General features: G+C 40.9%; 1 protein-coding gene across 1 annotated transcript in view; it reads left to right on the top strand.

The window, feature by feature from the left end:
• CHD6 (chromodomain helicase DNA binding protein 6) overlaps nucleotides 1-16,370 on the top strand; it is a 194,048-nt gene that overhangs the window by 116,250 nt on the left and 61,428 nt on the right. The window contains exon 17 of the mRNA XM_006881534.1: nucleotides 6,399-6,594. Coding sequence (XP_006881596.1) covers nucleotides 6,399-6,594 — 196 coding nt within the window. The remainder of the gene's footprint in view (nucleotides 1-6,398; nucleotides 6,595-16,370) is intronic.

Here is a 16,370-nt window from a genome sequence, read left to right as displayed (position 1 = left end):
GGCTCTGGTTGTTGGTGCATATATCTGAATGATAGTGGTATTTACTGGACTTCCTTGTAAGCGTATGGATATGATCCTGTCACTCACGATGTTGTACTTCAAGATGGATCTAGAAATAACTTTTTTACTATAAAGGCAACCCCGTTTTTCCTTGTCTTTTCATCTCCAGAGTCATTTCATCTTTAACTGCTCCACACATTGACTAGATATCCATTTTTAACCACGTCTCTTAGCACAAAAGTAGTTTGATGCAGTTACTTGCATTTGAGGCTAACTGACATGTGAATTCATCCAGTTCCCCACTTCTTGGACCCTACATTTCCACCTTGAGAGGTACCTGGAGTTACCTAAGCCTGAACCATGTAGCTGTTTTGTAGTGTTCAAATAGGCTGCTTTTAGCTCGGGACTGTGATGCACTCAATAATTTTCTACTTGGCTGGTTTTTCTAACTGCTCCAATTTTGTCAGTTCTCCTGTACTATCTGTAGATTCATTTAGGATTCACAGTTATACCTATTAAAAATATCTTTTTACTACAGTTGTAGGGAGAGTGAAGGAGTCAGAGAATTGAATAATATTATTGTTCAGTGCAGTTGAGTCCACTGTTTCCCAGGGTGACCCTGTGAGCCTTGTCCTGTCCTGTACCTGCCTCACAGTCTCTGGTCTGCTCCCACCCATTGTTACAGTCAGTCTGTCAGTCTGTCTTATTGAGAGTCAGGTTCATTTATCATCTTTGCTTAGATTTCTTTCTAATTGGAGAGGTTTTTTACATCTCAGTCTTCAGTATTTCTGTAATTTTGACAAATTACATATAATAGAATCTTATTTTCTTTCCTGTTATGCCTGATTTTCCAACCAGGCAAAATTACTTTTAGTTTTCATTGTGTAAAATGCCCTTCTTAAAATGTTGTTGTTACTCAGTACCTTCGACTCAAGCACGACTCATAGAGACCCTATGAACAAAAGGCCTGAAGCCTTAATATCACTACTGATTTTTATCAAAGTTTATAGAATTTCTGGAGGGATGTTGTTTAGGAAGTGGATGCCACTCCTGCTTCCATCTTCTTAAAATATTCTAGTATATTTTATATGCAGGGTATATGTCAAGCTTTTCTATGCTTTTAACCAGTAATTCCCACCCCCACCCTCCCATGTATTATTCATCTGTCAGTTTGTCATACATGTTGCTGCAATACTGGAAAACTGCCACTTAGTATTTTAAATGCCAGCAGCAGTTCACATGCAGCAGGATCACCCATGGTGGTCAGGCTTCAGTGCCGCTCCCCCACCCCCCCCACCCCACCCCCGACCGAGATAGGCTAGGAGGAAAGAACCAGTGATCAGCCTTTAGAAATAAAAGAGCGGACGCATCAGAAAACTTATAAAGAGCGGCAGAAGATTGTCTGAGCCTGAAAGGTGGGAAGGCTCTCAAAAGACCACTGCAGAAAAGCTTCCTCTTCACAGGAGTGTCGCTCTTACAGATGTGGGTGAAGTAAAGCTTTTGGGACCTTTGTTTGATGATGTGGCACAACACAGAATGAGAAGGAACCGCCGCAGACATCTATTAATAATGGGAATGAGAGTATATGAAGTATGAATCTAGGAAAGTTAGAAATTATCAGACATGAAATGAACCCATAAAGACTGATAACTGTGGGCCTTAGTGGGGTGAAAAATACAGCCGTATAGTCTCTTGTGTCGGGGATGATTGGCAGTTTTTCCAGCTTCTGCTGCCTGAAATTTATCAGAATGTGCAGTCAAGATGCAGTGATGATGACTGGTGATTGGAATTCATATGCTGGAAATAAAGATCATAATGCTGTGATGATAGAAACAGTGTGTATGAGATGTCATGATAGAATTTTGCAGGACATCTCAGCATCTAGAAAACAAAAATCCTCACCAGGGCGCCAGTAGACAACATCATGATAGATGGAGAAAAGATTGACATTGTCAGTAATTTCACCTTACTTAAATCCACAATCAGCACCATTAATACCAGCAGTCAAGAAATCATAAGATATATATCATGCTGGGAAGATCTAGGAAGGAGCTCTCCAAAGTTCTAAGGAGCAGCAATGTCCGTTTAAGGAATAAGGTGCACCTGATCCAGTACATGGTCTTTTCAGTTACTTTCTATGCATCTGAAAGTTGGACAATGAATAAGCATGGTATAAGAAGAACTTCTGAGACTGGTCCAGGAATGGGCAGGGTTCAGAGCTTCTGTACATGGGGTCACTATGGGTTACAGGCAATTCATTGGCACATAACAACAACAACATATGCATTGGAAGACTGGACAATGAATGACATAGGCCAAAGAAGAATGAATATCTTTGGATTATGAAATAGATGAAAAATATTGAATATATCACAAATATTGAATATGCAGAAACACCAAGTATAGTTAGGATGTTCCTTGGAAGTAAAGATGGTGAAGCTTTGTCTCTTCTACCTGGGACTCGATAGCAGAAGCAGTCTTTGGAGAAGGACATTATGTGGAAGACGCCATGAAATGAATTGACAGTCTCTGCAACAGTGGACTCAGACGTAATGACAGTGGTGAGGGCTAGACAATGATTCATTCTAGTGTACATTAGATTATAATGAAAATGTAACTTAAATACTTCCCAGTGAATTGGAAAGTCTTTAAAGCCCACTTAACAAGAAGTTATTCTAAATGACCTCCAGAATGGTTCTTTTATTCTATACCTAATCCATTTAGTCCAACAAAAAAAGTATGTGTATGTGTATTATAAACATTTACTATACATTTTTTTTCTACATATATCCACAGGTTGGTGTTTGATTAACTTTGACAAATATGAAATCAGGTAGAACTTGTCACTACACTTATTTAAGATTTTTTAAAGATGCTGTTCATTCAGTCACTCTTTGTAAAGTACCTATAATGCTAGATGTTGTACATCTCAATGAGTGGGACATGATACTGTTGGTAGATGCCGTCAAGTCAACTTCCACTCACAGCAGCCTGTGAAGAGCAGAGCCTGTGCCGGCCTCACCATCTCTCACGTACACAAGCCCGTTTTTTCAGTCCTGTATCCGTCCACCTGGCTGAGGGTCTGCCTTTCTTTCTGTGACCCTCCACCTTCTCCAGCATGGTGGGGTTTTCCCCCAAGGACTGGTCCTTCCTGACAACATGTCCAAAGTAGATGAGGTGAAGTCTCACCGTCTTTGCCTCCAAGGAGCATCCTGGTTTCACTTCCACCAAAACAGACTTATTTGTTCTAGTGAACGAAACAAAGAAGACTCCAACCTCTGCAGATTTCTTACTGAGTTTGATTCTGAGTATTTGAGATGCTACCCAGCTGGTCATAGTTTGCAGTGGAGAACATTTCTTGCTTGGGAAGTCACTGGTTTCTGTTCTCTTACACACTGTCACCACCATTCCCAGCAGTGCCTCCTGGTCTCCTAGTACCTCCTAGTGACTGAAATTCCAGTTTGATGAGCTCCAGCCTGAGGATTCTATCAGAACACTTGTCGCAGATGGTTAGTTGCTCTGCTGAGGTTTGGTATGAAGACTTTATGGCCTGATTTCTTTGTTCTAACTTGACAGCCCTCAGAGTTTCCCTTGCTCTTGAGTTCTTTGCCTCTCCAGCTGTCCTTTTGGTTTTCTTGCCATTTCATTTAATGCCATATTCTTGTGAAAGAATGGTGCCATAGCCAAAGGAGCTGGCTCAGAAGTTAGGAAAGATAGGGAGTGATTCTGCAGACCTCTGGTGGCCTAGTGGATAAAGAGTTGCACCTCTAACCCAGTGTCAGATGGTTCAAATCTACCAGCTACTCCATGGGAGAAAGATGAGCAGTCTTCTTTATGATTAACAGCCTTTGAAAACTCACTGGTGTGTTGGCTCTGAGTTGGCTCCAACTCAGTGACACGGTTAACTAATTGGACTTTTAACTTAGTGTTTCATTCTTTGAGAATTTTATTTATAATTTTATTCTTTGAGAACTTTTAAAATTAATGCGTGTAAAAAAAGAAGTATTGTTCCATCCATCCTGCACATTTTCTAAAACCATATCAGTAGACCATAGTGGAAAACGTGCTGTACTGTTTCCTTAGAAACTTTGCTTCTGTTGATAACTGAGCTCAGTCATCGCTGTTTCCTGACTTCTCCCCTTGAGTCTGATGACACACAAGGCCTTGAACACGAAGCCCTCTGCACTGCGCTGGTGGTGATGGCAGAGGAAGCTGTTCTATCATTGATTCCCAGCCCCTTCTTCTTCGTCTTCCATGTCTAAATCCTGTGCTGTCTCCACCGTGTCACCTTTGTAGCCAAACTTCTGTGAGTGACCTCTGCCAGGTCCTAAGTGCATTGATTTATGAAAATAATTTTGATACCCATTTATAGCTTCTGCTTTGTGCTTCTGTTACAAGCTACCTGAGTCTCCTAGAGTCTCTCATTTATCTTTAATATTCTCTTTAAGATTTTAAGGAAATCATTCAGCCCGACTGTATTAGAAGTGTAGGGTACTCTGTAAAGACGTGGTTCAGATTAAACTGCATTCAACTTATCAGCTCAGTGACTGAGCTAGTTATTTTACTCTCTCCCTCTTCCAGTTATCTCAAGTATAAAATGTTAATAATAGAATTGAGCTACCTTGAATTTTTCGGCTACTAATGGAAGGTGACTTTTACAGACCCACTAGCTATTCCATAGAAGAAAGATGTAGTTAAGTACTCTAGTTCCATAAACATTTACAGCCATTTCTGTCCTGTATAGTGATTATGAGTCAGAATCTATGACAATCAGTTTCCTCATAAAATTATTATTCTAACTAAATGTGTTGATACATGTAAGTATGTATCAGTTCTTGGTATAGAGCTGGCACTTATGAGCTTGCTACTAATACCTTCTTATTAATAATAAGGTTTGTTATTAATAATAATGACAGCTGTTTCGTTATTACAGAATTCAAACATAAGACCTTTTAGCCTTTATCTTAAGACACAAGATCTTTTTTGTTTATCTTCATGATAATCCTGCCACCACTACGACCCATTGTACTGGATCCCATGTTTCTTAGCTTATTATGTTTAACAATAAGAGGAAAAGCTATACTCGTAATTCCAGAAATGGCTGCATTATGGATTTAGTAATGTATTGTAACAATGATAGTATTTTCAGGTTTGTCTCTCTGCTCTATATGTGTCCACTGGTAATCTCAAATTGTCTTTATTCAACTTTCTTTATGCGTTTTAAATATTTATTTCTTTTCTAAAACCATCCCGACACAGGGTGTCTACTCTTAGTCTCACATCAGTTAGCTTTTTAAAGGTTGACAAACTCAGTTTCCTCATTTCTGAAATACTGATCTGATGTTTGCCAGCCTTCATGTTTCCACACCTCAAGTGACTTGGCCCCTTTCTCACAAGGTTGCTATCACTTCTCCTTCGTCAGTTCTTGGCTTGCTGGTCAAAATTAGGTTCAGTGTAACAACAGCTTTGTCAATTTCTTTTGTCAAGAGGAAAGTAAGAAGAGAGTAAGGCTCTCAGCACCTGTCTGGGTTGTTTCTGTAACTCACTTCTTTGATCACTGTGTGATCTGCATCATAAGAACCATTTTTGTTTTCTGTGTTGCTGGACTATGAGGAATTTGCTAGCATAGCTACTGGGTTTTTCATTAACTTTTCTGCCATACTTTTCCCCTCATTTCTTGACTTTCTACACAAGTGGACACCTTTTAAATGCTACTCAGCTTTACTTCAGCATTTCATTTTCCTCCGAAACACTTTCTGTCCCCTCCCCCCTGCAACGCACATGTCAAAGACCTATGCTGTGATTTAACTCCACTTAATTGGCAGTATACTTCCTGGGAGATGTTGGGTCCAACATTTAACCTGTTGCTTTTACTGTGAGTCTCTCCTAAATTAAAGCTTTGAGGACCTATTATTTTAGGAAAAAAGAACCACCTGGTAGAAAATGTTTGCCATTTTCCAGTTACCCTAAAGCAGCTCCAATTTTTTTATATATATAAACACCACTGAAATAGGTGAATGCAGTCTCATTTTCTGGTTTTGGGATAAGATTCAGCACAAGATAAACTGGAAAATTATTGGATAACCAATTGCTTCGGCAGTGGGGATTAATAATAATATTTATCGTTTTAATTTTATGCTTCCTTGTGTGTTTTTCCCTGTGTTATTTTGGGGGGGTTTTGTTTGGTTTTGAGGGGAGGGACATTTCCTGACGTAGTTTCAGTTGTCTTCTCTACTTCTGTGTAGAGGAAGATGGCTTTTTACAGACTGCTGTCATTTGGTTCACATTTCTAACTGAAGGCTTTAAGATCACCAGTTGCCACATTTCTGCATTTTTCTACTATTTCCCTTTGAAGTCATGATTAACACCTGGGCTTTCGTTCGTTTGGGTCCCCTCAGATACACCTATGAGCGAATTGATGGGCGAGTACGGGGCAACCTGCGCCAGGCAGCCATCGACCGGTTCTGTAAGCCGGACTCAGACCGCTTTGTCTTTCTTCTGTGCACCAGAGCAGGAGGCCTGGGAATCAATCTCACAGCTGCTGATACCTGCATCATATTTGATTCAGACTGGAACCCACAAAATGACCTGCAGGTAACCATTAGGATGCTTGCTGTTTACCTTAGCTGCCTTGAAGGCATGGTCTGATGTCACCAGTCTCAGCGACACTTCATGCTATGGGCAGGCCTAGGGGCCATGGTCAAGGAGTTAAACTGTGAAAAGCAAACGTCTGTCTTTCCTACTAATCAAGCCCTGGTGGTATAATGTATAACCTAAAGGTTGGCAGTTCACATCCACCAGTTACTCATAGATACTCTCTGCTCTTAAAGATTTACAACCTCAGAAACTCGATGAAGGAGTTCTAGGAGTCAGAATCAACTCCTTGGCATTTGGTTTGAGAGAGAGACAGACAGACACACACAGAGAGAGAGAGAGAGTGTGTGTGTGTGTTTGTGTTTTGACACAAATAAGAGAGTGGGGTTTTTTGCTTTATATCAACTGTTGTTTCAAGTAGTGTCTTCAAAATATAAAGTAGAACTACTATTTATTATTCTGATGAAACCTAAAAAGAAAAAGATACCCAGCTTGGGCTAATTCTCGATACCCAGATTGCACTCTTAATCTGTTTGTCAGGGGGTGTATGGCATGTACAATTAATGAAATAACCCAAAGGAGGGGGAACGTTCACAAGACCACAAGGCTGATAGAAGTACCTTCATCCACCTGTTGCAGCATGTCATATGTGTGCATGTATCCAGTTAAGTGGATTTGCAGGTTAAGTTTTCTAGTTTTGACTAAACTGAATGAGTGGTATGCAATGATTACTGCAAAGACTGGAAACACAGTTGGTCTCCAGCTTATGACTATTCAGTTTTGATAATTCCGTCATAAAGTTAGTTCTTACATAAGTCAGATACCTCTTTTTAAAAAAACGTTAATTCTTGCCTGTTACATGTCAGTGCTTTTGAATAGTATAAGCTATAACATTGAGCATCTACAAATGAGCTTCTGAGAATGAAAACATCAGTAAACTAAACATAAAGTTATATTTATTACTCATGATAAAATATGCCAAAAAATACCCACAACTAGATTATCATAAATGAAGTTTGTCATGAGCTCAAATATGTCATCATTTGGGGAATATCTCTAATACATTTAAAAAGCAAGTATAAGGAAATAAAACAGCTGATATTTTTTCCTGATTTGTGGTTTTCAGCCTTATTTCAAAGAATAAATAATATTAGTCTCACCAGATTGGATAGCATATCAGCCAAAATGATTCTGAATTTTGGAGAAGACTATTTAGAATCTAGATTTCTGCCCCTTATCATGAATGGTGAATTTCATTCTAAGTGTATTTTGTATTTTAGGGTATTTTCTAATTTTAGGAGTGTGAGAATGTGGTGGGAAGAGTTAGTAGCTGGCTAAAAACTCTTCATAATCAAGGGGATTAATGAAGAATGTTCTGTCCAGTGAAATAGGTGTTCTGGATGTTACTAAAAGATGAAGGTGTTCATCGAAGAAGGAGTTAAGCTGCTGGACCCCTGAACACCTACCCTGCCTGCCAACATTTTATAAATGGCCAAAATACTTCAATCACTGCTATCTCTTAAAGTTTATTGAAGAATCAGATCCTCTTCTAATACAGGACAATCATATTTCCTTTGGGAGATGGGCTTGACCTTAGAGCATTTATTGAGAACTGGTTGAGACACGTACTGTCTAGTATGTGAGGGTCATGAAAAAGAGAGTTCTGTCTTGAACGGGATCCTTCCTTCACCCTAGGATGTTTTAGTACAGCTCCAGTGGTCCATGTGATAAAAAAGGTGCCTGCTCTGGTCTCAAGCAGCCTGGCAGGATGTGATGTGTAGTTCATGTTGACACCATGTCCAGTGAAGATGAAGTAAAACACGGTCAGTGCCAGGACAGCCTCGTTTACTGGATGACAGAGATGTCAGCCTGATTATGGCATGAGGGTCGTCGGTTCAGCTGACGCTGAGGAGTCCTACAGTCCATGACGCAAATCAGCTTCTTGGGCTGGAGAACAGAGCTCCGTTCACTGAAAGGGCTTCCTCTAAGATTCACAAAAACATTAGCTTTCTTATTGTAAGTAAATGGTCAACCATTCATCCCAGTTTCTCTGATAATTATTTTGTTGGGTTTTCTAGGTTTGGGGAATAGAATTCAAGACTTAAGATTTGCTAGCCTCTCCTCTCCTTACACATCTAGGCCTTCATAAAACAAATTTAGATTCAGAACATGAACTTTATTGGCAAACTGTGAAGCTGGTTTGGATAATAATACAGCACTGGCCTGGAGTGAGAATTAGACTTCCTGAGACTCCTACATGCCTTCCTCTTCTCTATCCAGAGTTAAACTTACCTCCTCAGAACTCCTGGCAGACAGACACGGACTGTCTGTTTTTAACATGTAACACACTCATGGAACTAATCTATGTTAATAATACACATGCAGAGTGTGTAGGAATATAACATGAGGGCGTTAAAGTACCCCCTTCAGAATGGCGTAGGGCACCTGTTATTTACATAAAGATTCTGTGACCCTGCCAAGTACAAAGAGGAGTCCGAAAGTCACTCGCTTGGTCACTCGCTTGGACCCTGACTTGTCTCTCTTGATCTGGTCAGTCAGCTTTTAAGGAAGGGAGCGGAGAGAGGTAAGGAAAGCAGATTCATGTTCCTGTAGGGAAACACACACCACTTCTCTTTTTCAGATCTGAAGAATGAGCCCTAACATCGCCCTTTCCTTTGCAAATCTTCCATTCTCTCTTTCCAGAAGCACAAGGTTGTTAGGATCCAACATAGGAGCTAAGTACTACTTGGAAACAACAAAAGTACTACTTGGAAACAACTTAGAACTAAAGAACCTTGATAAGATTATCATTTAATGTTTCGATCAGAGACAAACCAGATTTTAGAGGCCTAGAAAGGGATGATCTTCCTACCGAGGAGGTATCTGGCTAATGACACTTCCTTTCGCATACCTTGAATACATCTGTGTTAGCATCACTGTCTGGTAAACTCTAGAATATGTGCCACCTAACACAGGGCACAGTCTCTTATTCTGTCCAGGTCCTACTGCTGCAGCAGCTTTTTGTCCAAATTGACTGTAACATCTGAGTAAGAGGTTACGAAATGGCAAAAGGTGATAGGAGTGGCCTGAAAAAGAAGGAAAGCAGTCAGTAACTGGTGTCTTCGCCTCTCTTATCAGTAAGAAGCCAGTGTTGCTCCAGCTTTGAGGGCAGAGACAGGCCTCTTGGGTTTGGTGGGGTTTCAGTCAGCTCCTGAAGCCCTCCCTGAGCACCTTCACTTTGATTACTTCCTGAGACCTCAGATTCTTTTTGTGTACGACCCTTTTTACCCTGTGAGACAAGGATTACTTGGTGTGATAAAGGGTTTGTGGCGACAGTGGTGAGGCTGCAGTGCACATTCTGTGTTGTTCTTATTGCTAAGGTCCCCGAGGGAGGAATTCCGAAACGGTGGGAGCAGATGTTCTGGCAGGGAGCACAGCCACAGTGTGATGCAGCTGTTGCTGTTAGGAAGGGAAGAGGGATCCGGCCTGAGGAGCCAGCACCACTTCCATGAAACAAGAATGCAGGGCCCAGACACGCCTCTCCGAGGAAGGAGCGGAGCGGGTCCCCTGCCCACTGCCTCTGCCTCCACCATCATGCTGGCGCCTCCCTCTTGCTGTGCATGTGCCCGGAGCTTGGGAATGAGACCCTGCAGAGTTACTTTCTCTGCTAGGAGGAAGGAATAGCTTGTGAATGAATGGATGCAGTCCATTCGCTCAGCACCAGGTACTGTTTAGACTCTGTGGACACAGTGCATGAACAGATTTTCTGTCCTGGGGAGCTTTTATTTTACTGAAATAAACAAGTAAAGGTGATAATATAATCGCAGATACAAATAAATACAGTACCGTGCACCTGTCGGAGCCAGAGCCAAACAGATCTGCCTTGGTTCTCCAGTTTTGCGCTTTGACAGAGTGCACAATCTTCCTGTTTTTCTTGCTACTCGCTTTAGGGGAAAATATTCTCATCTTTCTTCTCTAGCCACTTTCCACCTTACATTGGTCCTTCCTTTCACAGATTTTATTGTATGTTGTTGTTGTTATGTGCCATTGTTATGTGCGACTCATAATAACCCTGTGTACAACAGCCCTAAACCCCGTTCTACCCTGTGCCAATCTCACTATCTCCGACACACCTGCCCCCATTACTCCAGTCACTGAACCAATCCACCTTATAGAGGGTCTTCCCCTCTTGCACTGTCCCTCCACCCTCCCAAGCATGGCGTCCTTCTCCAAGGACTGGTCCCTCCTTGTAGCATGTCCACGGTGTGTCAGACGAAGCTTCAGAATCCTTGCCTCCAAAGAGCAGCCTGGTTTAACTCTTATCTCCAGACTGACATCATTGCTCTTCAGTAGATATCTGACAACGGATTATCCCAATGCAGTTCATCTTTTGATTTCTTAGCTGCTTGTGCCAAGAGTGTTGATTGTAGAGACAAACAAACTAAAGCTGTTAATCATCTCAGTCTCTTCAACATCTATCATGATGCTGCCAATTGTCCCAGTGGTGAGAATCTTTGTTTTCTTGACATTGAGTTTCAATCCATATTGAAGGCTTCAGTCCTTGAACTTCTGCAACAGGCGCTTCGGGTCCTCCTCAGTTTCAGCAAGCAGGGTTGTGCCAACCTTTATTGTATAGGAAGAAAATAAAACACTCTAAGGTGATAAAAGTGATGGGAGTTAGGTACCTCCGATGTAGAAGTGGTCTAGAAAGGCTTCTGTAAAAAGGTAGCATTTGAAGAGAAACCCAGGATAGGAAAGGATCTAGACTGGTGAGAGTGGCAGTGAGAATATTCCTGGTAGTCTGAAAATGATGACTGCTAAGAATGGGGAGCTCTGGCTAGAGGTGAGAAGTTGTGCTGACAACCCAAAGAAAGACAGTTTGAATCCACCAACTGCTCTGACTGAAGAAAGATAGGCAGTTTCTTCCTCCGTGATCTGCAGCCACAGAAAACTGCGTTTGAGTCAATTCCAACTCGATAGTGGAACACAGCAATAGCAACAAGAGTTGGGAATGAGCATGGGTCACGTACTTGAGGCACAGGCGGGGACACGTGTCTGTCTATGGTGTAGCATCAGTCCCAAATAAATTAAGTCCCATTTCTCCTTGTCCTCTCTTTTCCATTCCCTCTTCTTTCATCCTGTTGCCTTTTTTGCATTCTCTGAATTCATCTTTCCTTCTTGTTCCTGTTCTTGGGACCTAGTGTAACAACAGTGCTCAATACTTTGATATGGTCTGATAAACTTGACTTAAAATACTTGTTCATACTAATTATAATAGAAAGCCGTGCACTTCTCCTCCTCACTTACCACCTGTTTTATTATCTGACATTTTATATTTACAAGAGCTTAGAAAAAATAGTGTTGTCAACAGTGGGGCATACCCTTTAAATCTCTTACCTAACTACATATAGTGGCCTGGTCTTTGAAAGGTAACAGTATTGGGAAGTCTGGAGAAGACGTAGTGGCATGTTGAGAGTTTGGGTTTACATGGAGCGTTTGTTTTGTTATGTATCTTCAGTCAAAACTGCCTCATAGCTGACTCTCTAGCCAGATTTTAGAGGCAGTAAATTGCATGAGAGGAGATTATGTATCTTTCTCCCATGGAGAAGTTGGTGGATTCAAACTGGGTTCCTATGACTTGGCAGTGCATTTCTTTACCACTAAGCCACCAGAGCTCCCTATGGTAAGACATACAGGTAATTTGCTTTTGTTTGTTTGGTCATGCAGATTTTCCTTGAGAGGCAGGTAGTATTTTAAACTATTAAAGAAAAAAATTATCCCCCCCCCCCCAATTATAGTAGAGCTGATAATTTGGAAATGCATTGTAAGAGTCAGGAGGGGAATTGATGCAGTACTGGTTCTTCGTACTTATGGTTGTGTTTTCACGTTTGTTGTGATTTTGTGTTCTGCACTTAAGATTGGCATTAGGCAGGTGGAAGTTTCCTGTAATTGATTGTCATTGTTTGAGGATAAAACCCCATCTGCTTCCTTCCCATGTCACATACTTTAATCTGTACTTGTTTTGTTGTTTTTATTTTCTGAACATCTTTACTTTGTTTCCCTCACACATATTAAAAAGTAAGCAACAAACTAAACTTGGGGCCTATCAAGTATCTGATCAAGTCTTCAGCTTTCCAGTGCTCACCTCCTGCTCCAAAGGTTTCTAGATTTAAAAAAATTTTTTTTTATATTTTTAGAGAGTGTGTATGTGTGTACTGTCAAATCGGATCTGAACTGGTACAGGAGGAGATTGCCCCTCCTTCTTCAGCAGAGCATCTGGTGGATTCGAACCCCATATCTCTGGGATTGCAGTGCAGCTTCTTGCCACTAGGCCACCAGAGCTCCCCAGGTTTCTGGATTTGTACTTCTACTAATGCGCCTCTTTTTTGGATTTTGTCATAGTTACTGTCCTAGTTTTGAATGTTCTTCTGTACCTAATTCTGGTTAGAAAAATAAGGCATATATGATTAACTCTGTGAGATTTGACTGTAAAATGAATTTCTTAGCTGTTACCAGGCTTGTTCCTGTTGTCTTTGAGGTCAGTCCTTTTGGGAGGGTGAATGTTTATCTCCTGGTGTCATGCAGTGGCTGACTTACAGCAATGGTGCATCCAGGCAAGGGCTCCAGGGGGCTAGTCCAGAACTAGTACCGTGGCACTGAAGTGTCATCAGAACTCCAGGTTCAGAACTCTGTTCCACCATCCTCGGTGTGTGTGGCTTAGGCTTTCCAGGTCGCAGAATGAATGTTTCACCAATTCTCATGTCTAATAGGAAAAATTAGGACAGGAAGTATTTTCAGGATGACAGAACTTTTCCAGATAACCCCAGTAGATCTCTGCTTAAATCTCATTGTCCAGACTGTTTTATCCAACTATCTCTGTGTCTTAGGCTGGCTTCTTTGGAAAAGGAAAACCAGTGAGGCTCACACACACACACACACACACACACACACACACAGAGTGACGTTTATTTCAAGGAAATGGCTCCTTTGCTTATAGAGGCAAGCCCCAGATCTGTAGGTCAGACATCAGGATGAAGGTGTCTAAAGAGGCAGGGTCTCTGGCTACGTTGTTTTTAGGAAGCAGGGATGTAAACACCTGGCTTTGGATTCAGATAACTCCAAAATTGACAAGTCCAGCAGGCTACTAGTTCAAGTCCAGAAACCACAAGCCATATTGCCAGATGTCAATCTGAACGAAAGCTCCCCCCACCTTTCGATCGAAACAAATACCCTACAGGCCACACCCCTGAGATCTCAGGCCTCGTATTCATTGTTGACCCTCTGGTGGGTCTTTGGAGGCTGTAACTAGGACAGGAGACTATCCATCTTTATCCCGTGGAGATGCAGATACAGTGGAGCTGGCAGAGAGGCAGCCAGCTTGTGGTTAGTGCCGCTCCCTTTGGACTTAGAGACTCTATCTGCAGAGAAGCCCGAGGAGACCTGCCCTTAATAAAGAAGACTAACTGTGTCTGTACATACCTGCTTGTAATGCTGCCTTATTAACATTACTGAGATTGGGATTTATGACATAGAGAATGCTTTTATACTCATTGCCCTGGCTATGTTGACGCATGGAATTAACACTCTGGGAACCTGGAAATGACTTCCAGTTGGACAAATTACTGGCCTGTGTGAGGATCAGGGTCCTGGGAGTGAAGAAAAAAATCTAGTTTCAGGATGAGAAAGGCAAGATTCACAAGGCTACACTATCAGACCTTCACTTAGAACATTTCTTAAACTCCTTTTTCAAATTGCTTCACAATAGCAGGCAAGCCAGAAAAAGAAAACAAATCTATGTTAGAACCTTATAGCAGTATGTTGGCTTTTAGGTTCAGTAAGCCATATTCTTTTTCTTGATTATTTCCTTTATCTCCCAGTTATGTGTTATATTTTCTTCCAAGAATAAAGATTTGCTGCTTCTGAAAACTTGTTGGAGGGTCAGCTGTCAGTTCTAATTCATTGGTACATGTTGACACCCACCCCCGTTAAATATACTAAATGAAGGTGTAGCAGCTAATTGTAGTTGCTGAACAGCAAACAACCTGGTTGTACAGTAGTAAAGGACTGATTGTGTATTTGACTTTATTAAAAAAAAAAAGTGGAAATCTTCGTAATCTCCTTGGGAAGTGTTTCCAAGGTATAGCATATATCTGGTGCCTGCCTGCCTACCGGCAGGGTACATACCATATATGAGACCTTTCTGGCCACCTAGTGTACTTTGGGGGAGTTGGGCAGGGGGAAGGAGGGAAGCCTAATATGCTGGCACTGATCTTAAAAGGCTCTGTGTGTGTGTGTGGCCAGTGGTTAGGTAAGAAAAAACAAAGCCTTTTTTTTAATTATTATTTTAATAATTATCAGGTAAGCAAAAAACAAAGCCTTTTTTAAAAATTTTAATAATTAACTGCAAGATAGACATCCAAAATATGCCCTTTTTGTAAGCCTTTTTTTTGTCTAAATATGCCTTTTTTGTATGTTTGACTTTAGAACCATTTAGCTATCACTGTAAAAACTCATTTTTTATAACTTTTTTCCTTTAAAAAGTTTCTTATAAAGAGATTCTTTGAGATGCTGGAAAATTATCTATTCCTCAGCAGACGTTTACCCACTAATCTTAGTATTCAGTGACATTTTTTGCCTTTGGTGACAGTTGCTGTGATATTTGACTAATAGTAGTTTTTTCATCATTCCATCTACATTTACTAACTGGAATTCGACTGTAAGAAAGAGTTAGCTTTCCTCTCCAGTTTGTTTATTTATTTATGTGTCTGCCAATTACCATGATGGAATCTTGGGCATTTATTTTATTTTCTAGATTTCTAACCCATTTTTCTTATTTATTCTCTTGCTACAATTGTTCGAGATTTGCTGCTGTGAAAATTCCTTTGGTTCCTTTGAGATATCACCATCCATTTTTGAAGACTTTTTTTACTTTTTGGCACCATTTTTGGTTCTGTTGCAATTTTTTCTTGCTACAATCATGTGATTGACTATTTCTCCAAGGACATTTGGTTCCTTTTATTTGAAAATGGCATCAAGAACCAAGATCTAACTATATTGCTACTAGAGACTCTGAACCAACAGAACTAGAAAATAATGTTTGCTCACACACACACTCTCATGCCTTGCAGTGCCAGCTGTGTTTATTCCATATCATTCTGTCCACATTGATATTTCCTGTTCCATTTCTAACACCACAGAGTTCTTTCCAGCCTTCCTCTTTTCCTTGTTTTAGCTTTCTCTGACAGTGATAAGCCTTGATTTCATTAGCTACAAAATATTAACTCACTTGTTCTTCTAGTGTATATACAAAATAGTTTCAGAATTTCTTAGCCATTTTTCCTGTGAAAAATATATTTATATAATATTGGTCTGTTGTTGTTATGTGTCATCGAGTCGTTTGCAACTCATAGCGACCCTGTGTTCAAGAGCCCTAAACGCTTGTTCTATCCTGTGCCAGCCTCGCTGTCTCAAACACATTCATTCCCACCACTCCACTCACAGAATCGATCCATCTCATCGAGGGTCTTCCTCTCCTGCGCCGTCCTTCCACTCTCCCAAACAAGATGTCCCTTTCTAAGGACCAGTTCCTCCTTGCAACATGCCCAAAGTATGTCAGATGAAGCTTCAGAATCCTTGACTCCAGGGAACATTCTGGCTTCACCCTCTCCAGGACAAACCTGTTTGTTCTCCTAGCAGTCCATGGTATATTCAATACTTTTCTCCAGCACCGCAACTCAAAGGCATCAATTCTCTTTCTATCATCCCTAGTCACTGTC

The sequence above is a fragment of the Elephantulus edwardii genome, unplaced genomic scaffold, assembly GCF_000299155.1.
Source record: "Elephantulus edwardii isolate Elephantulus edwardi_28Jun2011 unplaced genomic scaffold, EleEdw1.0 scaffold00015, whole genome shotgun sequence".
In the NCBI taxonomy this organism is placed as follows: Eukaryota; Metazoa; Chordata; class Mammalia; order Macroscelidea; family Macroscelididae; genus Elephantulus; species Elephantulus edwardii.
Note: the sequence above shows the minus strand (reverse complement) of the source record. Positions and strands in the feature narration are given on the sequence as shown.